This window comes from Echiichthys vipera, assembly GCF_963691815.1.
Source record: "Echiichthys vipera genome assembly, chromosome: 15".
NCBI classification, from domain to species: domain Eukaryota; kingdom Metazoa; phylum Chordata; class Actinopteri; order Perciformes; family Trachinidae; genus Echiichthys; species Echiichthys vipera.
This window is the reverse complement of record NC_139840.1, coordinates 16,039,209-16,067,010: the sequence shown is the minus strand read 5'-3', so window position 1 is coordinate 16,067,010 and position 27,802 is coordinate 16,039,209. Positions and strand designations below refer to the sequence as shown.

The 27,802-nt window shown below is 41.9% G+C and overlaps 2 protein-coding genes across 3 annotated transcripts in view; both read right to left on the bottom strand.

Annotated features, from left to right (window-relative positions):
* gpc1b (glypican 1b) overlaps positions 1 to 5,375 on the bottom strand; it is a 71,807-nt gene extending 66,432 nt beyond the window's left edge. The window contains exons 1-2 of the mRNA XM_083928241.1: positions 5,267 to 5,375; positions 4,588 to 5,154 (exon numbers count right to left, since the gene is read on the bottom strand). Of these exons, the coding sequence (XP_083784367.1) occupies positions 4,588 to 4,747 (160 nt within the window). The 5' untranslated portion in view covers positions 4,748 to 5,154; positions 5,267 to 5,375. The remainder of the gene's footprint in view (positions 1 to 4,587; positions 5,155 to 5,266) is intronic.
* Positions 5,376 to 18,278: 12,903 nt separating this feature from the next.
* The window catches only part of LOC310957412 (glypican-5-like), a 101,505-nt gene continuing 91,981 nt past the window's right edge, over positions 18,279 to 27,802 (bottom strand). For both annotated transcript variants that reach the window (XM_083927966.1, XM_083927967.1), the window contains one exon: positions 18,279 to 20,612. In XM_083927966.1, the coding sequence (XP_083784092.1) occupies positions 20,425 to 20,612 (188 nt within the window). In that variant the 3' untranslated portion in view covers positions 18,279 to 20,424. The remainder of the gene's footprint in view (positions 20,613 to 27,802) is intronic.

Sequence of the window (27,802 nt, the reverse complement as noted above, 5' to 3'; positions counted from 1 at the left end):
TGTACGTCTATGTAATGGCCTTCCGACTAAAACTGTATAATGTCTGACCTAGTGAGATTGCCAAGTGTGGGTTCAAAACAGGGCTGCACAGGCAAAGAAACCAACAAGTTAGATCAGTCATACTGTTAACATGTTAGTACTAGAAGGTTACTTAATAACTGATAACACTGTGACTATATTTATAATCATATATATAAATAATCCAGAGTGATTAAGATCTTAAAATACATATAACATTGCAGATGGTCTGCATTTTTACTCTGGACCACGGTCACACAAGTAGATGGGCCATTAGGATTATCAACCATGCAGACTCTGAGGGTTGGGTGCTTGTATACCAATGAGGGCAAAAGTCAACTGGATATCACTCCTTTATATTTTAGCTGTTTTGTTGATGGATTTGCAGCGTCTCCCAGGCCGAGCAGCTATGTTTTATTCTGACATCGGATCTCAATTTAACCTCTGGCTGGAAAGTTGTGTAGGGGGCAGCAAACACACAAGCATCCATTATCTTCTCATTACCCAAAGTCAAAGAGGTGAGAGAGTTGCCTGGGGAGGTTTCCTACCCAGTGTGTGAGAACTCCTGCTTCAGCTACAACGCTGCTATTACACATTTCATACCCAAATTCCCAGTCAAACTGCTGAGTTCAAAATATTCCCATACTTTTTCGCTGTGGGCTACCATACTGATCAGCCCATATTCCTGCCACAAGCCAGTCAACAACAGTTCCTAGCAAGCCTGGTGAGCAGCAGTCCCGCTGTATCATTAGCCAAACACTGGTTAGAGATGACACTTCAGAGCACTGAGAGACTCACAGTCAGCCTGTAGCAACAAGCAATCAACAACAACACAAATACAGCATGGGAAACACCAATGCCATACCAAAAATGTGACCAGCCTCCCTGCAGATGTCTCATGCAGCTTGTCTCTTTGTATAGGCTTATATGTCACTGAGCATCTAACACTCATTGACTGCCAGCTGCTTTCAAAGAGCGTCTGGCGCCTCTCTCTTTAAGAGCTGATGAGAGAGAGAGACAGAGAGAGAGAGAGACAGACAGAGAGAGAGAGAAAGAGAGAGAGGGAGATAAAGAATGAAAAAAAATTATCAAGACTGTAATGATGGGCTGGGACAGAGAGAGGGCAGTGCAGGGAGGAGACGGATGAGCCTCATAAAAAAATCAATCATCCATTTTTGGTGAATACCAACAGAAAAGCTGTACGTGATTACACTGGATGGAGTTAAACCAGCATCATCACACTCATTTTGATTTCTTGCGAACCATCGCTTTTCATTTCTGCTCAACTGATACTGCTTCCCATGGTCCAGTAAACACCACTTCAACACAATAACAAACAGCTCACCCTTAACTCAATAGCTTTCTTCCGTGTGGCTTCTTTTTTCTCTAGGGAAAATAATTAAAGAACAGGGGACTATCCAAGTTGTTATATGAGCCGTATCAATGTGAAAGCAATATCTAGGAATCTTCTTTCACTGCTGACTGAGCTTAATCAAACAGGCTGTGATGTGGGATGGGGGGAGGGGGGGGGGCATAAAAGTACCTACTTAACTGGAAGGAGCAGAGGTATAAAAGTAAAAAGTATATATTTTAAACCCAAACTGTTGGAATTTAATTAAAAAGGAAACCACATTAGCTTAGGAACATTAACAACTTGTTTAAGAGAATATTACTTGCAGACATTGTTGAGACTTTATTTAAATTTGTTACATTATACAAGTTTGTGCATCTAAAATTAACTTTAATGATAAGTTCATAAATATATCTGTAAGTTTGTGTGCCATGATTTTTTTTAGCTCTTTTCATATTATTGTGCAGGAGCCTTGAAAAGGATTTGAAAGTGCTGTGACTGAACATAGATGCATATTGTCACATTGTCCTCGCAGACAGAATTGGGATGATATACTCAGCATGTGACCTTGAGTCAGGGCCAGCTGATACATTAAGTTGATCAAGCCCTGGTGTCACAGCAGGAAATATCCTTCTGCAAATGTCAGGGAAAATGCACAAAATTCAAGTGGCTCATAATTTGGAGGCATGAATTAAAGCTGTCATATTTTACTTAAGTGTTTAAAATGCCAGACTGGAGCGAATGAGCAATTATTTATGCTTGAGAGCCAAAAGAGTGGCACATGGGGAGAAATATTGTCCGAGCCAAGTCTCCCATTTCCACTATCTCTTTTTCTATGTCACATCTATCCACCTCTGCATCTCTCTCTTTCTCTCTCAGTGCTCTATCTATCTCCTTCTGGCACTCTGTGCCAGTGTCATTCTCACTCCCTTATTTTCTCTCTTACTGAGAATGCACTGACCCCAGACTTAAGTAAGCTCCACATCATTGATTGAAACAAGAAGAATAGGTGGTGTCATGACAAGACAGATTTTTATCTTTAAAGCATTATGGATTACAGACATTTGGAAGAAAAGGGGATTTCTAAGGGACCAGGGCTGGCATTAATTCTGTCAAATGATTTATGCAGTATGGTCAATCAATTAAATTAGAAGTGTCCAGTTACTATTTGGCCTTCACTACCTCATGATGTATGGCGTGAGGACATGAGCTAACAGTTTCATCACATTACCACCCCACCCTCAAATCTTATAATCTCTCCTATCCTATCAATGCAATCACTTGGAAAGATCTACTGTATATCTTTGATTCGGATATCATGTTTCTCGTAAGCGCGCTCTTAATACTCTGTTTATGGATCTTAGTGGCAGCTCTAGATAGTCACGAGGAAACACCTGAAATCTGTAGAATGGAGAGCAAAACCCGCACCACCATATTATATACTACTTTTGTCATGACAAATGCTCTTTCTGAAACCACGATGTGCTGTGTTACAGCTCATATATATTCAGAAAATAGGGCACTTTCTTCTTTTGGATCTTCCTGAGTGTGTGACCTTTGGATGAATATTGCAGAAAGTCACCCATGTATGTCTCAGTCAGTGATCATTCGGCCTGTGCTAATGGACATCTTCACAGGGGAGAAGAGTTGATCTACTCTCGGAAGAGTAACAATCTGTGGGAAATAAATTGGACCACATAGAGGTGACTGACGCAGAGTCTGGAGGGGCTTTTCGAGGAAAGGGTATGTTATCAGATAGGGAGGGACTGTGGCAGTGTTACAGTAAGAATCGTTGCGCACGTCCACGCTCATTTCTTGTTGGTAAAAGGCTGTAGGTTACTTCAGATATTTCTGTTGTACTTTCTGCTCTTTACTTTTGGGATAAAGATGTCCACATCCACAAATTTGAGAGTTTGGGGACAATGATATACAATGTATGGAACTTCAAAATTGATTTATATTTCCTCTTAATCTGTGCACAGCAAAGTGATTGTGTAAGCATGCACAATCCCAGTCTCTGTCATGTCCATGCATGTACTGATGATACTGTAACTGTAGAACCTGAAATTGCAGTAAACTCTGTGCGTGTGTGTGTGTGTGTGTGTGTGTGTGTGTGTGTGTGTGTGTGTGTGTGTGTGTGTGTGTGTGTGTGTGTGTGTGTGTGTGTGTGTGTGTGTGTGTGTGTGTGCGTCAAATGCATATGCATGTCCATGTGCGTGAAAGCGTTGCACTGAATTCCAGAGAAGGCACACGTGTAATCATCTGAACTGCAGAGGGGCTTGTGACTGTCTGACATCAGACCATGAATGACACACTGAGCAACATCATATGTGTGTGGTTACGGCTCACAGTCAAGTGACTGTCTGGCAATCTATATGAAAGAAATCACACTCACAAAGACCAGAGAGCTTAAAGAAGAGGAAAGATTGGGGAGTGTCTTCTGAAGTACCAGCTAAGTGAAAGGGATACTGAGAAACAAGAACAGAAAGAGAGTTGCTGTACCTGCATCTGTGTTTCTAAAAATGTCACTTGAGAGAATTTTAAGGGACTTTCTCATATTTCTAATCAGGGATCAAACAGCCAGATTGTCTGTGACATGTCTGTCATCTTAATATCTTTTCAAAGCAGTGTGTCATCTTGAGAAATAGCTGACAGCTTTGGTACACTGCCTTACCACGTGACATGAAATGAATGTGGCTACAGGTTTAAAAGGTACAAAGATACACAAGGAGGAGGGTTTGCTCACTCTCATGACAAAACAAAAAACAAAACCACATCTTGTTATGCTTTTTGGTTAAAAATGACACATTTTAAAGTTACAGTTTGTGGACCAAATGCACAGAAACTACAGTGATCATTATCAGGATCATTCATTTCTACGGGATAGGTCGGATTTAGACAACACACACCAACACTTGTACAATAAATGGTGCTATTGCAGGTGCGACTTTGGCCCCAAAATAGACTAACATTCCTAGGGGGACTTGCAGAGGGACCATGGCTCTCAGTAGTAATGAGTTTATAGCAACTGCATGGTGCTCCACAGTGTGTTGAATCCATAGGCTGAACCTTGTATGGCATAATCTAAACAAAATGTTGTATCCTATTTGGGCAGGTAGATCCTGAAAGTGTGTTGGGTTCATATTTGGTCCACAGAAAGTGTGTGCACAACATGACTTCAACTGACTTTGGTCAGGATGTATTTTAAAGAAGCTTACCTGATATTTCAGACTGAGGGACACCATCCAGAGCGAATCCTTTCCCGCTATAAAACTGCCTGATATCCGAACAACTCCGGGCTTTGCTGGTCCCTTTGTCCCCATAGGCTGGTGCCGTAAGAGAGCACAGTGCCAGAGCCGCTATGATGAAGGAATCCATCCCAGACGACTGCTGTATTCAGACTTAGTCAAGTGCAAATCCGACCAAGAGGCGAAGCGACTGTGTTGAGTCCTAAAAGGAACAGGAGACTCCGAATAAGTGGCCGCGTGTCAGACAGGGCTACTGAGTGCTGCTGTGCGTAAAATATCCTCCACCTTCTTATATTCCTCCTGCCCTTTTAGTGCGTCTGCTGAGTCTGTGGCTGCTCTCCGCGCACTGCTGCACGGCACAGGAGCGACTCTTTACAGCGCAGATGTCCCGTCTCTTTCCACTCCGAGGGGCCGATGTGGACAGCGCAGAAGCTTTATTTTATTTTTCCCCAAAAACAACTGAATGTCACTCCGTGCTCAGGATGAGTGCAGGTCTCCCGAGTAATATATCCACTGTTGATGGGGGGGTTGGTTCACCTAAAGAGGAATAAAGCAAGAGATGGAAGAATTAGGTTACGCGTTTACAGCTGAAATAATTTAGGTCGTGTCAGAAAATAGCACTGTCTTGCGCTGGCGCTGTGCCGCCTACCGGCTATGACGGCCCGGAGGGATCTGAGGTACGCACAGGCAAGCTATCGCAGCTGGTTCCCCGCTGCTCAGGATAGTCTGAACGATGCTATGCCAGCGCTGCCACTCTGTGGAAATGAGGAGGAGGAGAGAGAGAGAGAGAGAGAGAGAGAGAGAGAGAGAGAGAGAGAGAGAGAGAGAGAGAGAGAGAGAGGTATACTAGGTTTCACCTTCCTCCTCCGTTTCCTTACGTCTCATCTAAATAGTATTTTTAGACATGTTTCAGAATAACTGTACAGGCTTGAAACGTGGGTTTAGTTTTAGTTTAGTGTTGAAACATCTATTGTTTGCATTTAGTGTCAGTCTACGTGTATGTGTGGCTTATCTAAGGGGGCCTGGTTCTCAAGTTAAAGAATGTGCTCGACGCGTCCTGACAGCGTGATCTCCACCAAGCCAGGTGTCACAGGTGAACCGTGGGCGTGCCCTCGACCCCCCGGGTACCCGCCCACTAATACAGGTCAATGCCGAATACCACCACTCGGCAGAAAGTGTCTGCATACATACATACGGCATATCACTCCTCAAGGTGCAATTAAGCCACAAGTCACTACCTGCCCAGCGCAGTTGCCAGTTTACCTGTCACCATGCCCTCATTATCTCGGTTTTTCTGTACAGTATGTGTATGCCAACTCTGCATACGTTCACCTTCAGTATGCAATACGTTTTCATGTTAGTTGTCTTATACATACATGATTCCAATCTTTTTTCCCCCTTTTCTAACCTATAGTGCATACTATAGTGCTGTTCCTGTATGAATGTTGTTTACATAATTGGCTTCGTTTGGTGAAAGGCATTTGAATTTCTTCTTAAATCTCTAAAGGAAATGATTTGTTTATAAAGGAGGCTACATTTTATACATACTCAGAATGTTTTATTCATTACTTCTAATAGGATTCGTGACTCCCTGTTCCTAGCTCCAGATAGCCAGGTCAGTACCTTGTAACGGTCAATGGCAGTAATATGTCCATAACTAATGCATTTTATTTCTTCAGTCTTCTTTTTTTTGGGGGAAGAAGAAAAGGTTAACTCAGTTCAGGTAAGGAAGCTCTTCCTATGAGGCAACATGTTTAAGATATGATACTTTTAATACAATACCTTAAGCTGTAATGAGCAAGCTGATTACACTTTGGGTATCGCACTGGTTTCCTGAATGCAAGGTTCATACATTCTCCAATATCAATACATGAACATGCATGTTCAAACGTTTAGGTAAAAAGTGTTACATGTTTCACGTGACATTAAAAAATGTAAAAAAAAGTGACTCGGTGTAAACCTGACATCTTGTTGTGTAAAAAGACATCCAGTTCTCTCACTTAAAAATACTTTAGTGATCTCAGCGTGTTAAAATTCCGTGTTTGATGGTGTCACTCCTCTGGGAGATGCTTTTTAAGGATTGTTTGCGGAAGAAGATGCCACTGCACATTACAGCACTGACACATGGAAAATCTCCAGTGCAGCTTGAAATAACCAGCCGTCACACTACAGATAGACAAACAAAAGTAAGAAGACAGTGAGTGAGCCACATGGCAAGAAGTCATTTCCTGCCTCCCAATTATTCTTTTCATGAATGCAGACGTTGTTTATGAATACATTAGGAAATGTTATGCTATAATTAGTCTGTTCCTAACAAAGACGACAGCATCTCGCATATCACTGACAAATGGCCACACTCGCTTCCCATTATTACAGCTCTGAAATGAGTAGGCATGGATTACACCTTTCGTTCTACAATGTCAAGAGTCTTACTCATTTGCATCCTGCACGTGTGTGATTGGGCAAATCTGGCACTACACCATCGCAATTATTCTGCTCAAGTTGCAAACTGTGTAACTGTGCCACACAGCAGACAGAAACCACTCTGTGTATAATACCTTTGCTTCACCTTTCTTGTTGCTGTGGGGCACACCGGGCAGAGTTAGACACATGTGGCCAGAGGTTAATATGTCTAGTGGCCTCAAAGTGTGTGTGTGTGTGTGTGTGTGTGTGTGTGTGTGTGTGTGTGTGTGTGTGTATATGTGTGTGTGTGTGTGTGCGTGTGTGTGTGTGAGTGTGTATGTGGGTAATGATATGTCTGTCTGTATTATATATGGGTTTGTGTATGTATGACCTTTCTGCACACATTTCTTCTGTGTGTCAGAGGCAGATAGGGTGTGCGTCTGTGTGTGTAATGTGAGTTTATGTGTCTGACTGCGTCCCACATGTGGCCATAGGTCACCAGTGCTGTTTGAGAAACTGATTGGCCCTCCACTGTCTGGTGCCGAGATCATGTAATTAACGCTCAGTAAAGCTTCTGAACAGCCATGTTTTCTTCAGGCTGCCTCTCATTGAAGTTTTATTGGCTCTGACCATGAAAGGCCTTCTAATGAGGAGCAGGATGCTGGGGGAAGTTGGGGAGACCAGCAGGAGCAAAAGACAGGAGGCAGAATGGTAGCGGAGAGAGAGGAGAGTACAGGGTGAGGGACTGTACAACTAAGCAACTGTCAGTTTTATGTACACATGCAGTAATTATGTGGTGAGCATTTTTAGGGCGTGATGAAGTTTTCTAGTGAAAATGACATTGTTTCTATACAGAATTACTACAGATGTTTTACCACTTATTTCAGGCAAAAGCACAAAGTATATAGATGGAGGGAACAGACCTTTCCCTCTAAATGCACTATAAACTTTCCAACTCATCTTTTAGCAGCTTCACTAAAAAGAGTGTATGTTTAATAGTTACTCAGCCCAGCTCTTGCCTAACAATATAGGGCAGGAGCTACTCTACTCTGCATCCACATACATTCATTGACAGTGACTTTAATGTAGACAAGAATAGCTTGGTCAGAAAGACTGCTCTCAGTACTGCTCGTCCTGCTCCGGATTGGTCACTACAGCGGCCCTTCACATGCAGTGGCTCATGTTCCTCTGGTGCTGACTACAGCAATGACAGCCTCCACTGTTGGTTGAGTAGTGAAAGCCTAACTTCTATTAGCTGCTTTCCACAATGGGAACTTAAAGAGGGAGGTATGGAGCTCCCATAACCTGAATTTATAAGGACCCATAAGAAGAGAAAGATGTAATATCATCCTTCTATTAAATGGTCAGCTCATGTCACTGTAAGAAAATGGTGCAAAGATGTATTTTGTTATTTTTATCATTTTCATGTGGCATTGAAATGCAAAAGTACAGAGTGCTCTCAGTATAGTCTTTATTATACAGTATAAGGCTCTCACCCATCACACCCACAAGTACATGAAGACATTAATGACAAAAAGAGCAAAGTACAGTCAGATCAGATAAAAGACATACATAAACACACACATCAATGCAGTAAAGGAGCAGCAGGATTGGCCAGTGTACAGGCCCCACTGCTGGGCCTGCAGCAGGGTTTCTATGTAAATACTGGATCAATGTGCTGTTTCAACAGATGTAATCAGCCATTAGAAGGAGATCATTGTGTCCTCTCCCTTAAAACCAGTCTCATCCTGCGCTCTAAGAGATAGCATCGATTCTGCCTCTTTTCTAGGGTTGTTATGTCAACCATTACCCTGAGTTCAGCACATTCACCCAAGTGCTCACATGTGTACACATTACTCACCGGGTCTATCTTTTCCCTTTTCTCCTTTCTCGTTCATTGTCTCTTTACTTCCGCTTTTCTGTCTCCTCTTTCTTCGCCTTCCTATGTTGGCCTCATAATGCCTTCATTGCCTGTTTAAACTTAAATTGAGAGTTGTTGTTTTAACACCTACCTTCTCCTGTTTGCCGTTTGGCAATGCTACATCTTCTCTTGATCACATTTACCCAGTGTCTATCTGTGCAAACATAGCCTCCACAAACAGGAGATCTGCATATCTCCACACACAAAGCCCTCCCCCAGTTGCCAGAGATGGATGATGACAGAAAAAGGAGAAATGTTTTTAAGTGCAAAGGGTAGACAGTTATTATTGTCGAAGGGATATGAGAAATAGTGAGGGTAACTGGAAGGACGGGGTTGAGCTTATGAGGCAAGATGAGGAGGGAGAGAATATGATGATGGATGACAAGGGGAGAATGGTGGAGAAGTGAGTAGGATAAAAAGTAGCAGGGAGGGACTGTACATTCAAAGTGGAAAGGATGAAGCACTTAAGATAAAACACATTTTCAGAGGAGAGTGGTGAAATGAAAAGGGTTGGAATTAAGTGAAAACAGCCAATGGTCCAGTGTGGTCTGATCCTTGAATTCTTGGGGTTGTTCTTGTAAGCAGGCGCTGTCGTGGATGAGAAATGCCCCCCGTGGTGTGTTGCGCTTTTGTACATCTCTGTGGGCATCCTGGCACTTCTTCTGTTGACTAATCTTCATACATTCCAGTCTTCTCCAAGCATATACACAGGGAGGAGAACAAATCTTATGTACATCTTACAATATAATGGAATCCAAAACACCACACACTACTTTGTCAGAAATGACCACAGAATGGAGTGGGGTTGAGTGCATGAAATCTAATAAAGACACCACTTAAATCTGAATAATGGCCACTAAATGCAGTGTTTTAATATTTATTTATAATAGCTCATGCAGTCAGTTAAATCTTATTTATGTAGACTTTCTGAATAAGAGGACTGCGCTGACTCAAACACTGACCTTTTTCCTCTCATACAATGGCCGACCATACCCTTCTAGCAGTGGCGCCTCTTCATTCCTGGGCCAACTTCATCCAGTTACTCTGTTCATTTGCCTGCATGCTGTTCTCATATAAATATTTCACCTCCTCTAGTTGTCATATGTCTTAGAGGATAAATTAACCATTCTCCTCAACTGCCTCTTGCCGTGAAAGCTCATAAACACATGACAAAACTGAAAGACTCAGATCACATCTTATGATCAACTCTCATGCCTGTAATTGTTTGCTATGTATATACTTCCATGTCCCTTTGCTACAAAAATAATATGGTTGTTGGATAATATTTTCCTGAGAGCAACCTTGACTGTGACCTTGGTATTATAACACTGAATTAAAACGCTAAACCATGCCACAAGTCTTCTCTGAATTTTAATGCATGCAAATGATCCAGAGTCAACTAACCTCAACTCTCTACAGGTTTTGTGTAGTTCTATGGCGGATCTTCATCCAGATTGGCAGCTTCTCCCTCAGAAACAGTGGGAGGCCGTGTCTCTGTGTGTTCTCAGCCCCCTATGAGGAGTCCTTCATTATTTTCACACTGCCACTTTAGAATATCCACACATTCCTTCAACATTCCTCAGCCATCCCCTGTACAGAATACCTTATCACATTACTCCTCCTCACACTTCTATGATTTGTTTTTAATGGGAGCGACTACAAAAAAGTTGAATAGATTAGTGCTGACTCAATTTAATCACACACAAATTCAGTAAGTGATTGTGTGTGTATTAATTCTTAGCACTGATATAAACTGCCAGCTCAGTCAGAAGAAGTTATTTTTTTCTAACTTAAACAACCCACATTTGAAAGCTGTCCAGCTATGGCACTGGCAGGGTTTTGTCTGAAGCTGTTTCCATCGCCCCTCTCTGATCAGAGTAAAGCTGCCAATGGGGAATTGCCATCTAGACGGATGTTTCTCTCAGCACTTCCTTCATATGGCACTGTAAACTGGATTGTAAAACAAACCTAGCCTGTAAATCTGTTGGCTGAGAAATAGTCGCTGCTGTGTGTACATTTCCTGCAAGTGAAAAAATAACTTTGACTGACTGGTGCATCATTTACATCAGCCAATGTAACGAGGGTGTTTACAAGGTGCCTACAGTGAGATGCTTTTGTCTAGGGATGTCAGAAAGGAAAGGACTAATATATGCAAATCATTTGTAATAATTGAAAGCTTTATTTGATGGGAAGAGTAACACCTGGACAAAGTCTCCAACAGGCACAATAATAATAATAATAATAATAATAATATTAGTTAAAATACATTATGTTAATGTTAGCCCTTTATCAGGTCAGACTCTCTCCATTTTAGTATTATTAATACATGTGTAGAGTGGAGTCTAGAGTGGAGGCTTTTCCCATTGATAAGGACATCAAAAGCCATGTCGAATCAACTGTATTCAAAATTGACATCACAGCTCTAGTGCAATTGTTGTTGTTGTTTTGTTAAAATCTGCAACACCCATATGCTGCTTCCTGGGAAAGTTTTGAACACTAGACCTTTTTCATGGAGGACATTTGGCATGTCACAGTAGAAGAAGCACAGGTGTAGATAATGAAATCAATGTTGGCTGAATACCATTTAGCTGCTCTGATTTCAGACAGACATTCTGACTTACAGAAGGCCAGCACAGGTGTAATTAATAAAGATAATTAACGATGAACTGAAGTATCCCAGTAAGCCAGTGAGCCAGTAGGCCTATTCATTAGGGACTTGGAAATGGTACATCCAATAAGAAGGCAACCCTACAGTAATTAACAATACTAATTACACCTGTGGTTTTCCTGCTATGACAAGACAAATTGTCTGCTCTGAAAAAGCTTTACCAAAGCTAGCAACAACAAAACACTGCTTCATTGATAAACAGTTGAAAAATAGGTAACGTCAGGTATGAACTTACTTTCTAAGTAACGTGTTACTGTAATTTTGTTCAGTTTAAGTAGTGTATAGGATTACAATTTAAATATCTGTAATCACAGTTGTATTGATTACTGTACACTCCGTTACTTTGACAATTTAGGGGTAGATTAGGGTCTTACCATAAGTTTGATGTCGTCAGTTTGGACTTCTGTGTTGAGGAGAGAGCAGCCAGATAACTAGCTAACTGTTACATGTTAGCTTGGTGCTAGTGCAGACTGCAGGGCTTTCAAGTCTCATGCATTGCGCGTGACAGTCACTCTTTTTGGCCTCTCGTCACACACTCCCGCCACACATTGTATTTCTCATGCAAAATTTTTTTTGAATTTGCCTCACAACAAGTTTACAACTTGTTTAACTTAAACAATGACAACTTGACTGCTGTTAGAGAATGTTGCCCAGATAACTAGCATCAGTTTTCCAGTGCTGAGTCAATCACCCCCATTCCGGCGACCAGGGTTAGGGTTAGGGTTACCCAAGGATTACCCCAGGATTACCCCCAGGCCTAACGTGCCCCAAACAGAATATCTGGATGAGTCAAAGCATTTTATAAAGCATGTCATTAATTATTGAGTAAAATATCTTTAATACTAGGCAACACATAGGGTATTGGATCAGTTTTTGCTCAATTTAAGTGGAAATTTGCATGGTTAGATAGAACTTTCAACAAAGAAATTTAAAAAATAGCAACTATAAACTCCACTCCTGATGCTTAAAACATAACTATCACCCCCAGGAGAAATACTTGAGAATACACAAGTATATGTTATCTTTTCTTCAGGTTGTATTGTTCCAGGTCAACAGTAAAAAAAAATACAGTGGACTTGTTGGCCAAACAATGTCAAGACAGCCAACAATGTGTTTCCAGTGTCATTATGTAATCCAAATCCTGTCTGGTATGAGAAAAGGAAGCTATTTGTTATATGTATGAGGGTGAAGGCCTGTTGGCCCTGCAACATTGATTTCCCCTCTCTCCTGATCTGTAGAATCAGACAGCAGCAGGTGTCTCTGAATCCATAATCAGAGCCAATCAATGATCCTCCTGTGCTGTCGACCAACAACCCTCATTCATCCTGGGTAACACAAGTGTCAAACCTGCACAACAAATATATGAGTCAACATTCATGCTCCAAATGTAACATTATTGCTCATACAACACCTTCATATCATGAAATTCAGATGACAAATACATGGGAAAAAAACTAAAAACTAAACCAACTAATATGATAGAGAATGTGTGAATTCTGTTCCACTCTGATAGAGATAGAAGAAGAAGTAGAGAGGGGGAGAGAGAAAGAGAGAGAGTTGGAAGGTGAAATGGCACCCAAGGGAGCCATGGAACATTCACACTAGTGCTCATCCATCCCCGGGACATGAGGAAGGAGGCTGCCTGTAGCATGCCAAACAGAGCGTGCCTGACAGAGAATTTACCATGAGATGCTGGCCAGCCTTGACACCCCCCCCCCCCCCCCCACACACACACACACACACACACACACACAAACACACGCTCTCCTTCTTAAACTTCTCAATCACGCCTCAAACCACACACCACACACCACACACACCAATGCAGACCCCAACCTTCTAAATGGAAAGGGGGCTCATAGTAGCCGGGCCACATTTCTCTCCGGCTGGCCATTGTCATGTGGCGACATAGTAATTTATTTTCCTAACAGGCAGACTCTCATGGTGACTAATGTTCAGAGCCCTCTGAACAGCCTTATTAAGATGCAATACATTCTAATGACAACTCATCCCCACGCAGCACTTCTGTTTCTTTCATGGGCCACGAAATAACTTGAGTCTTTGAGTCTTCATCGGCAAGACTGTTGGCTTTGTGTATGATAATTTGCTATTATTGTGGTAGCATAGTCAAACTGGCTGCAGCCCATTCCAATTAATGTGAATGTGGATGTTCAGTCTGAAAACACTTGTCTGAAATTAGCTATAATAAAGTAAATGAGAAGAAACATAATTAACATTATTACTTTAGTCATAATGCCTAAATGTAACAATGAAGCCCTATTCAGAATTTACGTTTCAGAATGTGGTCGGTTGTGATTACAATTCATCGTATTTGCATGTTTTATGCCATTGTAATTGGATGAAATAGATTTTTAAAAATGAAATATCTCATCTCTCATCTCATCTTCATCCGCTTATCCGGGGTCGGGTCGCGGGGGCAGCAGCTTTAGCAGGGGACCCCAAACTTTCCTTTCCCGGGCTACATTAACCAGCTCTAACTGGGGGATCCCGAGGCGTTCCCAGGCTAGTGTGGAGATATAATCTCTCCACCTAGTCCTGGGTCTTTCCCAAGGCCTCCTCCCAGCTGGAGCATTTTAATGAAATATATGGAACTGTAAAGGTGGAATTATCTTCCTTGCAGCAAAAAACATAACGCAGACAGTATGAATTCAAACAGAGCAGACAGCTACAGTGTATTATTGGCGCTGACATAACAGGATGTGTGTGCAGAGCCCTACCTGACCTCCCACCTTGAGTGATTTTTACAGTGAGCGGTGAGTCCAGTAAATATCTTCACCTTTTTGGTCACTTCACAGTGGTTAGAAAAGGGTCCATGCTAGACCTCTGGCTTTTAATGCAAAGGTTCATGTATGCCTCTATTTTTCTTTCATAACAGGCAGAATAAATTGTTAATCTTGTGGGATCTGTGATTACTGCACAGCTGAATGTTTTTTCTGAATTATTGCATTCATATTTGGTGCTGTTCATACACATCCAGAATGACTTGCCAGAGGGAACTGTGTCTACTGAGGGCAGGGTGGCTCCTGCAATCTTAAACTTTCTCGGTATCATGGTATAAATGCATGTTTTGTACATATGTGATTTTTTAAGAAATATTTTAGCAACAAACTGTCGTGCATTGCCTCATGGCAGTTTTTCAGACAGAAAATGACAACAACCTCATGGTAGCTGACAGGAGGGTTACACCTCCCAACACTGTTTACCTGCCCTCTGCCAACAGTACACACCATGATAGGAAACAGAACTGACAAGTGAGGCCAATCAGTGAGACGGAGGAATCAGTTCTTGTGTCGCTGTTAGAGATTTGATCTCTGTCAGTGTTCGCTGAGGCTCCTCTTGATGGCCTGTCATGTCGAAAAAGTGTTTAATTGGACTCAATTAGTCAGCTAAAGAGCTCATTGAGCATAATGCTAATTGGCCATCGGAGCAGGGTGACAGAGGGAGAATTGGCAGTGACAGCTTGTGTCAGCCTGTTGTGAGGGCATAGCGAGCTCTGCGCAGAGTGGAATGGATACAGTTGACGACTTGAAACTCAAGACGGAGAGCTGTGGTTAATAGGAGCTGCAGGTCCCCCTTGGTTTCCCCTCTACCTCACCCAATTGTTCATCTTTGAAAAGCTATTTCCAGTGCGTCCCTCCTCCTAGTTCAAGCTTGTCACTCTGATCCCCAGGCTGAAAAGGTAAGACAATCTGGGGAGGGCTGGGGGTGCTTCACTGCTGTCACCCTGTCGCCCATCAGGTTAACTTCAGAGAAGAGCTGTTAGAAAACGCAGTTATGCATCTTAAGGCTCTTTGCACGGTGTGTGATGCAACTATAGTTCATCTCTGAATGTATGAATTGTGTTAGATCTGCGCTTTACTAAGGCAAAAAATATTTAGGTGTGTGTGTGTGTGTGTGTATGTGTGTGTGTGGTCATTTAGGTGTGGACTTGGCCAAGCTAGTGGGACAGAAGCGCTGATGTGTGCTACCGTTTAAAATAGCCCAGACAGACAGCTGAGCAGCTGTGACCTCAGGTCCCCGGAACTCTCAGTTACACTCACTGACCACACAGCTCCTTGCAATGTGTGTGTATGTCTGTACCTACAGTAGGACACATTGAATCATCCATACCCATGCACCACACTGTTTTTATAAGGACAGCTGAAACAAAATTTGAGACTAACTCTTTTTCAGTGTCCCATGTTTGCTTCAATTCTTGTCCATATTTTAAAGTCATCCACGACTTCCCGCATCAGTCCGCAGAGGTTATAAAGGACGACAGACGGCTTTGGTTTAGTCAGTCAGTCAATTACAGCTCAGGCAAAGAGAAGGCATGATATCCTTGGACTGGGCACTCTCTCTGCTCTCGTCTGCAGCCAGCCAGACACTCAGTTTCACAGCAACAAGCATGAAATAGACTCCCAGGATCAAATACAGACGCGTGCAATTGGAAGTGTACAACTGTGGGACAGGGTGTGTGAATGAGATCACTGGTGTGCGTTTGTGATGATTTTGGTGTTCATAAAAGTGTATGTGTGTGTGTGTGTGTGTGTGTGTGCGTGTGTGTGAAAGAGAGACAATGAGAGTGAAAAGGAGCTCATGGACATTGTGTGCTTAAGCCAGGAAAGTATCATTAGTTATGTGCTCCCCGGCTGATGGCTAAAACAGTGGGAGGTGTGGTGAGACTTGGAGGGCCACTGTCGCCTGACACATTGCCATCAAATGCTTTTATAATCACTGTGGAGGAAAGAAAGACCTGTGTTACCCTGAAGACCAATTATAAACATTATTCTGAAATACTTTTGCTTTAGTCCCATTGTATGACATATCTGGGTTTGTCTGGTGATGCTAAAAAAATGTATTAAACTCGACATGCACCTGAGTTAGGCCATAACCTCACTCTATTTGATTGTGGGCAAATGTGTTTGTTCACACCAACAGTAGCTCCCTTCATGCATGCTTTGTGTCTATATGTGTCCTACAGTAGCTAAGCTAGGCTATCAGTGATGCTAACATTGCAGCTGACAGCTCAGACTAATTCCGGGCAATTATAGCCCAGGAATAGGAAAAGTTTCCCCTACTGGAGCAGCCAACGGGTCAGCCACACATCAGCTGAGCGGGCAAACTGTCACTGTCGACGCCGCTGTCACCACGACTGACTGTCCTTTTCGTGTCTTATGCACTCTCACACTCCCCTCTGCCTCTATTCATGGTGCAAACATGGACTGATATGTTTAGCATCAGGCTTCCTGGATGCAAATAGAGAAGGTCAGACTGAGACAGCATGCTGGGTCTACGCCCTCATAACTCACAGTCCTGTATGGTCAATGAAACAGTGATTTGTTTTCAGGGACAGGAAGCATACGCCAGTGCATGTAATCAGAGTTAGCAAGTCTTCTTGGTTTTAAGTAGTTTAACACTTTGGGAAAAACTCACTTTTTTGCCAAGTGTGAGACGAATACCACTCTCACTATGTAACTCAGGCCAGGAGATGATTAGCATACAGGCTGGAAGCTGGAAGAGTTCAAACATTCCCTTTCTAGCACCTCTAAGGCTCAAGAACTTGACGGTCTTGTTTCCCCAAATAGTCGACCAAGCACTGGCCAAAACTTCATTGGTCGCAAAAAAAACCCAAACATTTTGAGCCCTGTCTTGTCAAAATTAAGTGAAAATCTATGTGAAAGGCGGCTGGCCTAAAAGGCTAGAGGGCTTTTAATTTGAAGGGCCAGATACAGGAAGTCGTAATATTCACTCACTGTCAGTGTTTTTTTTTAAGACGGCAGGTCCCTTCGACATCTTGGTTAGACAGCTAATATTTAATAACCAATCATATCAGGAAAGAATATAAAATATGGGATCACTTTGAAAAGAACAAGGATGACCCAAAGAAGGTCACATGCAAACGTTGCAAGAAAAACTTTGCCTATCACTCATCCACGACGAACATGACCTCCTACATGTGAGTAACGTTAGTCTAGCCTAGCTACCTGTCCATGGCGGTCCATTCTGACCTATGGTACTGACAGTCTCCTTGCTGACAGATTCAGAATTAGAATCTGTAATAATTTGCTGGTGTTTGCTGCTATCCATACATGAATAAAAAGTGTAAAGAAATATGTGTTATTTCACAGGGGGTTCCATGTTGTTACTATTTCTTGGCGACCAGTGGCTGGGCGCAAGTGCCTTCCTAGAGTCCTTGTGTCTCAAACGGGGTAAAATGTGTTACATTTTTATAGGTGTTACGAGACAGCTATTGGCAAAAAAGTGAAATAAGTGTACTTCCCAAAATGTCACATTCTTCATTTAAAAGGCTCAGAAAGTATCACTGGGTGTGCAAAATGTGCTAACCTCACTGTTTAATATTCCTCTTTGAGGACAAGCATGAGATATTCAAGAGCCTGCCCACCTACACCTGTCAATCAAGCACAGTCTATACAAGCCCACACAGTCCTAACGAGAGGACTAACCAGAAAAAATAAGTAAGCGCCATAGTTGCGTATGACCTTTAACTAACATCTTTTCTAAGCTAAACTCATGTTTGTCAAGGTCTGTTTTGACTGACATTCCTTAAAGAGAGGCTATTGAGACAGGGAAATAAAGCAGAGCACCTTTAATAGCACTCAGCTACATTGTATCATACTGATACCAAAGAGACAAAATGAGACACAAAACAAATGGCGAGTTACTTAAAATATGTACATTTATACACATGCGAGGGTAAAGGGCTGTAAGTGATCTGTGGGTGCAATGAAGGACAGTCATGAACAAAACATACATGGAGGAAATCATATGAACTAAACAAATGTGGTTATAGAACACAAGATGTGACACATTTAAACTGCTAAACCCTTAAATAGCTGCAGTCATCTCTATTAACTGCCATGCTTTAATGTATAATTGTTTGTATATGCAAGTAGTTAAGAACCTTCTTCCACCTTTAGGCATAGTCAAAGATGAGTTACTTTTCAGCAGAGAGAGAGGAAGAGTTGTTTACAATACAGGGTAGTTAATGAAAGAGGTATTTCACTGCACATAGACCCATGTAAGTGTATAGACCTTTTTAGCTTAGATACTGTATGTATAGCCTTTAGGCATTGTCAGGTTTAATACTGTATCTGCATAGCATTGAGCATACATTCATCCTCATTCACACCGGTATTTTTCTGCACCAGTACATAAACCACCCTCATCTATACAACAGAGAAAACAGGTATACAGAGGAAACCATTATAACAGTCACAGATTTTTTTTGTTGAATTTCCCTTTTGCTTCATCCTCATGTGAAATCATTTCAAATAAAGGCTTTTATTCTGTTGGAATTCCAAGGAATGGTCTGCTTAAGAGAGTGAAGAGGCATTAGAGCTTATTCGGCAAAATGTATAATAAATCCATGACACAGTGGCTATTACTATGATGGACACTAGATGCAGCCAAACGTTGTGGAAAAACATTCTACATATCTTTTTGTGAGTGTGATAAGTATTTGAACTGCATGTGTTGGATCTGCAGCCAATCCTTCCACTTGTTCCAAACCGTCTTTAGAGAGAGGAAGATAAAACGTGACGTCAAGCCATCATTGAGAAGTAATGGATAAGGCAATACAGTAGATGAGTTTTTGATGCTTCCCAAACGAGGGCCTGATCCTACCATTACAATTTCTGATAACTTGGTAGGTTATACATGCATTAATGCGCAATTCAACAGTCAAACACAAAAAACTGGATGCACAATAAACATTATAAAATCAACAATATTCAAACATTCGAAATGTAACCATTTATTTCAATGGTTTGAGTTAGAAAATGATGTGCATTCCTGCTTTATTTCTTACAGAAATTAAATCTCTATAAGTTTCATTTTTCTTCTTTGCATTGTTTTATATGTAGTATGGAGCAAACAAGCGCAGTCCATTCATAGCTAAGGGAAAAGAAAAGAAACCCCCATTCAGCTCAATCAGTTAAGAGCTTTTTGTAGAATCGGAACCTCATACACTCCATCAAATCTTTCCACCTATATACAGATACATACTATACACACCTAGTTTGTCTGCACAATGTGTTCAGCCGTGCAAGTGTGCCCGCCCGTGCTCTATCTGTGAACTCATTACATTCTAATCCCCGCCAAGGTACACACTCATTTAAGTATATCAAATCTGCTGTTCTGGGCCAGGCACCTGGGATTGATCTATCAATCTATCATGCATTCCTTAATCCTCGAAAAAGAAAATGACTTGAGTTTTCAAATGAGCTGAATTCTTCTGCCTGACTGGCGAAAGATGCAGCGGCCGTGAGTTTTTTTTTTTTTTTTTTCAGCCTGAAAGGATAAGTAAAAACCAACAGCAGAATAATAAGAAGTATATGTGTAAATGCTTTTTAAGTAAAATCACAATGAATGCAGTTCCATTCGGATCGTTCAAAGAGTGTTTGTGTGTGAGTGGTAGGGGCTGTATTGGTGTCTGTATACACAAACGTCTAGCCCCAAAGCAGCCTAGAAGCAGCAGCTGGTCTAATCTTTGAAGATGAGCGTGCATGAGATTAGCTTGCGCAAACTCTCACATTGGTGTTGCTGCAGGACAACAAGTTCCTGCAAGAGCCCCCTGTCTACAGTCTCCTACCGCATTGTCCTCTTCTCTTCCACAACTTGTCTTGTTTACCAATTTTTTAATTTTTCCATTACTGGCATCCATCCATGTACGTCGAGGACAGGAGAAAGGATAGTATGCGTGATATGTAAATTATACGAGTGTCTCTGTGCATGTATGTGGTTCCTAAAGGGGGCAGGCGTCGGTGGGGGGATTTCACAGAGGGCGCTAGCATCAGAACAGGGTCCAGTGCAAGCAAAGTGCAGCAAAGAGCAGTGCAAGGCTCCAAGGCCGTGCCCAGCTGATAGATGACGAGGCCCCAATCACCTTCACTGAGGGGGGCTTAGGAGGGTTCTCACGTGGGCTGTCACCGCCAGGCTGTCTCCCAATGGGATTCCCTTCACTGGAGGCTTCTTTTTGTGCTGTGAGAGAGAAACAGATACAGAAAGAGAGAAAGAGACAGAGATAAATGGTTGGGATCATTACTTTAATCATGGTAATCTGCTTTAATGTTAAGAGTCCTTTGGGCTTGTAAAACTGTACATGTATAAGAGGCGTATTATCTTCCAATAACCATTCTCATCATCTCATTTCAAGGGTTTTCAAAAACAATCAGACACCCAAAAATGATGCACTGTATGATTATGTCTGTTACAGTTGAAGTGAGTTCATATGTACATCAGAAGAAGCACAGCTGTATTGTGTTTCATCTGAATTGCCAATCATTTATTTTGAAGAGTGCTTTCAACTATTCCAGTGCCACTGTATTTTGTATGTTTTTAAGATTATTTAGGTTCTTATTTAATTGTATTTATTTATTTCCTGTTTATCAGAGCAGCTAAAGAGTGACAGGAAGGGGAGGGTGGGGGGAGATGACAATGAGCTAAAGGTCACTCAGTGCCACTGTATTACTAGTATTAAACTGAATTCCCACTGTCATCACTGCACTCATGATGGGGGACTGACTGGGTGTCTTATATCCAGCAGCAGATGATGGACAGCCCTAACTGTGTCATTATAGCCAATCCGACATACATCAGAGTGATGAGGGTACGGTAGACATTAAGCACCCATTTTATCACAGTCCCCAAAAACGTGCATATAAAGTTACACACACACCGACACACCGACACACCGACACACCGACACACACACACACACACACACACACACACACACACACACACACACACACACACACACACACACACACACACACACACACACACACACTCTGCTGACATTGGTGAAATCCCAGTTTTCCATTGAGTAATCCTTCAGTCATGCTTTAAAGTATACAAAAATACTCTGCTATGATTAATATATGGTTGAACATGTTTGAAAGTACATTCAAAACATAATGTTGCATTTAGTGATTTAGAGAGATGGGGTGGGATTAAACAAAGTGTGCACTTCTTCCCACTCCTTTTCAAATATAGAAAATCATATAAGGATATTATAGATTTTCTGTTGGAGAAAGTTGTTGGGTAATATTATTAATAGTAATATTTTTCAAGGTATTTTCATTCTGTCTTTTTTTTCTTTCCTTCTTTCTCTCGTCCTTAACATGTTTGAAATAAACTGAAACTATTTTCAGTGTCTTGAACCCAGCGTCACTCAGATAAGAGTCTGTTTTGTAGTTAGCATCTTTTATTTGTTTATGTTGTTTGTTAGCTCGTAATTGGCAGTGGCCAACGATGACCGTGTGTTTTTTACTCTGTGTACTGTGACATACCAAAACAAGCTTGCCCAGGGTTCATTTGAATCTCACCCTTCAGTAGAGGAATGTGAAAGCATCTCTCAAAGTGACAAACTTTGCACAAATACAAGTCAGTATATTCAAGGTCAGACATTTCCACAGACATAAACATAAGAAAAAACAAGTTTGTAAGTGGAGGGGATCTTTAAAGAGCACTTCACTCAAGTATCTTCTAGTCTCTCTCAAACTTCATCACCACTCTGGCTCTGCGCGCATCTCTTTCCTCTCTTTATCTCACTTCCCTCTGGGATGATGTCTTTAAAATCAAAAGGAAATTATTCCTTCTGCTCATTACTCAGCCTTTTTTCCACTCCTCTTCATGGATCCAAGTCGGACCCAACCCATTCTAGCTATGTACATCAATGAGACAGCTTATCACCCTGTAAGTGTGCGTGCACACCACACACTCACAGTTAACTGGCATCACTAAGGCCTTACAAAGTGTTATACATGTAGTGTGTGCCCATGTGCATGTGGAAGCCTGGTGTCAGTTCCTAGAGTGGGAAGTGGTGAAATCAGGGGCTATATCTGGTCCCAAAAAATACAGGAAGAAAAAACAAAAGACAGGGGTGAAGGATAGACTGACTGTGTGTTATTAAAGCTAGTTATCGGAGTACTGACAATGCCAAAGCCCAGTGTCAAAATGTCTGTTAAAGCTGTCACTCTCACAAAAACAAGCCAAGTTTGAAATGATTCCCACCGGTGTGTGTAAAACTGATCCATCTAGAATTCAGTTGTCTAATTAAATACAGTTACAGCCTCCTCTGTGCGGTGACTTGACTGTCAAGCAACTTGACAGCCAGGTATGTGATAAGTTATAAGATATTACACCTGCATAAAATGTGAGAATTTCTAGCACTCAACGCAAGAGCTTTGAATACCTAACTTCTTCTCCAATATAAAATTACAAAATATATTACTCTTTTGAAGCTGTCATCCAATAAGATGTTTTTCTTCACACCTGGCATTATCAAATGTGTAAATCTACATTCTTTTGTAAAACTGAGAATGCATATCAACCCAACCCTACTGTGCACTTGGGTTTGTTTGCGTGCATGTGGATGCATGTGTGAATAGGGCTAGGCAGGGCTCTAGAGAGAGGAGTGTTTTCTGTGCCAATGGTTTTTTTTGTTCCAGTAGACAATAGACAAAGACATCATTTATCCCAAATCAGATTGCTTCTATTGTTTCAGTAGAAATGGGATGCATCTCATCAGGGAGATGTCAGCATTTGAATGGGCCTACACAACACTAACACGACTCTACTGCAGGCTAACCAACTGGCTAATTCATGGAGCTGGTCTTTGCCAGAACAACCAATGATGACGTGTGTGTGTCATCACACACACACACACACACACACACACACACACACACACACACACACACACACACACACACACACACTTAATAAAGGCCAAGATTTGCATTTAATTTGGTAGGTAGTTTTAACTGATTAAAAAAATCAAACAGCCATTTGGTCCTAAAAATTCCTGTTATCTATGAATTAATAATATTGTCATTGCATAGTGTAAAATGTTATGTGATGATAATATTTACACATCATGATACTAATATGAAAATGTATCATTATCATGATGCCATACAGCAAAATGTTGAAAATAATTGTATTATTAAAGTTATAAAACGGAACAGTAAAATCAATAGAAACTTGAGAAAAACAATACTGTATTGTATCAAGTCCCATGCAACATCTTGAGGGACAAAGAAATGAAAAACCAGGAGGGCAGGAGGATAATGGAATGTGATGTTGTTGTCATAATGAGACAATGTTAGCAGATAAGCCGTGCTTTATAAGCTGGCTCATGTGTAAATCCCCCAAATATGGTGGGGGAATAAAAGGAGGGAGTGAACGATGACGGAAGGGTTAGGAGAGGACGGGAACAGTTAGTTTGGCTTTTCGGTACGAGGAATGAAGATCCATCGGCACTCGTATCAAAGCAGATGGAATCAATCACCCGGGCGACTTCAAGGCTTTGTGATGGCACGTTGACATGCTTCTTCCATTACAACAACAGTCAATGACATATGTTCCCCACCAGTGAAAGACAAATGTGATTTGATTGGTAAGAAGCTTTATAATAGACAGCAAATAAAACAGCAAACAGTGACAGAAACCTGAGAGAAAAAAGAAGTGGAGTGCTCAGAGGAAGTGTGTAAATATGTGTATGTATGTGTGGACTCTATACTAGTATGGAAAATGGGTTGTGGTAGCTTTCATTTGACATTAAAAGTCTGCAGTTGACAGGGTCATGGATAGGAAGAGGATGGGGGATCATTTCGCTTTGTACGTCTGAACATCCAGCACTCTCTTATACATTACAGTAACTACACATACAATAAAGGGAATAAACATAGCTCAGCCCTAGCCTTTAGCTTGTTAAAGAGGGATGTTCTGTCTTCTGCCACCTTGGTAACCTCTATGTTGGCTAAGTGTGTGAGAAATGGTTCATAGTGTCCCTTGTCACTAATGCCTGTCCAGATGGGCAGATGTGTGTGTGTGTATTTGGAGGAGCCTCCACTTTCCACTGGCCGAGGAGCAACAACAGCTGCTTCTAACAAGCCTGGCCACAGCACTGAAGAAGAGGTGGACTTTGGGCTCTAGCCGAGAGGAAGGAGGAATGGAAGGGGAGGGAGAAAGAGGAAGGGAGGAATACGGGTTCGAAGGTGAGTGGGAGGAATAAAAAAACAAACAAAAAAAAACGCCCTAGCCATCATTTCTTTGGAAAAAAACACGAAGCTACAGAAATTTGCATGATGGTTCTCTGGGCAACAATGTCTCTCTCCCTCTCTCGTTCCTTCTCACTTGTTCTATGTGTTTCTTTGGTAAGCCAGCACACTGCCGCGACACAGATTAAGCCCTCAAACCAAAGCAAAGGGAAGGGAAGAAGCGAACTGTCCTCAAACAATCCTCCCTCTGTCTTCAACTGATAAGATTGAATCTCTCTTTTGCTCAGCGCGTCATACTGTACATGGTGTACACAAGAATGCACAAACAGAGAGTACAGATGAACACTCACACATGTACACACACTCATTCACACAAGTAGCACTGGAGCAACAGGGCAAAGTGTTTATTGAGGGACGGATCCAACGAGTTAACCTAGGGAACTATGGTCCACATGTGTTATGCATGGTTGTGTGTGTTGTGCAACCTTGCATGGGATTCTTGGCTTAACAGTAGCTGCTGAGCTGTAATCCAGTGAGGAATGGTGCTACTGTATACTGGGGCTTAGCAAGTTGTCACACTATATGCTATCAAGATGCCAACTAAGGCAGCTTTTCCAGGCTCAATGTTAAATTTGTGTTAAATTTGTTTTATTTATTTATTTATTTTTTTTCACTTCATTAAGATCACCCCAGGATTGTGTTGTAGCATATCAGTCTAATTACAGTGTAACCTACTGTGGTCCGGTGTAACTTAACCCCGCATATACATCTGTAAAGAGAAGACTTTGACCTGTTCATCATGTGCTTTTAAAGCACCCGTGGCAGTTTTCACTTCTCCCCCTTCTGTGTACAATTATAAAGACAGTTGGAAGGTGGAGGTTTGATTCACGGCACATCGAGTGAGTACAGTGGGGGTCAGTATCTTTCTCCTCCTCACTCTCATTCTCACCATCTTCCTTTCTCCCTGCCCTGACCTTGAGGGTCATCTCCCTGCTAAGCAGTTGATGGGAGACGGATGCTTGTTGTAAAGCAGCTCATGGGCCTGAGTTTTGACAAGGCCACTGGTTCTGCCTCACGGCGATGTTCCATTAAGAGGGGTGACCTTTGACACAGTTTTTTACCACTCACATAGCCAGACACATAAATGTTACAATGCACATAGGCACTAAGATTAATGCTTGCCCATGGTGCACACACACTGACAGACATGGTGTTTGAAATTAGTTACGAGATATAGGAATGGGTCGTTATAAGGGGACTCTATCTCTAATTTTTTTTTTTTTTACAATGCAGAGCTGCGCAGCCCTACGCGTGCCATTTTGAGCTGAACTTTTGTCAGTTATTTATACACTTCCTCATTTCACTACAAGAGCCTAAATAAATGTGTTGTTGGAGCTAAACAGGGCCAGATACGGTAATAAAAGAGGAGTCTCAGAAATCGAACAGGCATACACATATACTTGCACGTGTATGTGTGTGCGTGTGTGTGTGTGTGTTTGTTTGTGTGTGTGTGTGTGTGTGTGTGTGTGTGTGTGTTTTCTCCAATTTACACGTTGGGAGTCTGCTGGTGCACAGGAGATGCAGTTGTTTTTTCAGGAACTTATTCCACACATTCTGTGCATATTCAAAGGATTTACTTTGGACAGACAGTGTTGATGCAACGACTCTAGCTTGCTATTAGGACATAGAAGATGGGTTCTAAAAATAGATTCCCCTCTTCAAGGAATCGACCCCCCCTTGAGTCACTCATGCAACTACTCGATCTGACCGTTGCTCATGCCCATCCCTAGCGAGATGAGATGATTGGCGAGTCACCCCTCTCTACAGTGTGTTTTGTTCCAGCATAAGTTCAGGACTTGTGAGCATGAGCAACTGTTCCTCTCCTGTGACAGCTCTGCCAAGCAGCTGAATAATGACACTCTTGATTTGCTAGATAAATCCTTATTTGCTGTGAAACAAGATCTTTCTGCAATAGCCAATATGTCTTTGAAGCATGGTTGCCAGCTCACCGTTTCTCAAATGCAGTCAAGTCGGTTAAAAGGATTTATACCATTAGTCACCATCTTTAACAGACAGAGCATTCTTCTCTGATCCAACCTGATGTGTGACCTTTACCGGATATTTGTGACCTGCCATGTATCTCTTCGAGAGCAAGAGGCTCTCTGATTCTCAAGTGAAGAGAGAAGAGACACAGATGTTGTACAATGTTCCACTACTTTTTTAGTATAAGCACATATTTCAAAGATGTTTCAAAGTTTCATGATTATAGATTTTACCCAATAATTTCATACACTTTTGCCACTTTTTGTAGATAAGCTGTGTGTTGGGCCATTTTCCCACCTTGGCTAAAACATTATTAGATTCGTTTTACATAACACAAGACTTGATTGAGACCCATACACACCAAGAGGAATGTACAAGTCTCTTTTCATTCTTGGGTAAAGCCAGCATTACATGGACACAGAGCTATCAGTCTACCTCTGATCAGCCCTGTGGACACCAATAAAAGACTGATGCTGCTCTTGGTGGCTATGGATCATGGGTGTCCTGACACTGTTTGGTACAGCTGGGGAATGCTAAAACTCCTTGGGTCACTATGGTGTTCTACGAGTTCTCTTTCACTGTCTCACACACACCTTCCCAAGCAGCCCCTGTTCCTTATCTCTTTTTACACACACTTTCTCACAAAGGGGGGTAAGGTTAGAGGGTGGAAAGAAGGGGAGGATGCATCCACACAGTTCATTACTAGCCATCCATCTTTGTGCTGTTTTTGTCCACCACTCGCTCTTTATGTGGCCCCTGTCAAACTAATCTCTCTATTCTGTATTCCACGTAACACACACAAACTCCCTTCTCTGGGAACTGTCCCTCTGGTTCACAGGCAACCTATATAGGGAATCCAAGACTGGTACAGGGTCTCTGGCAGGCCACTTAAGGGGCTAAAGGGGTAGCAATACAGGGGCACCAGTGGGGAACACATCTTAGCCTACAGCTAACCTAGCAACAGGCAAAGCAGCATGGCAACTGCAGTGCAGGGATCAGTGCAATGGAATCTGCCCAGCGCGGATCTTGGCTGTACTAGACTATTAAGCTCCTTGGCAAGATTAAGATTTACTCCCCTACACACACACAAACACATACACACGGAAACAAATAGGCAAA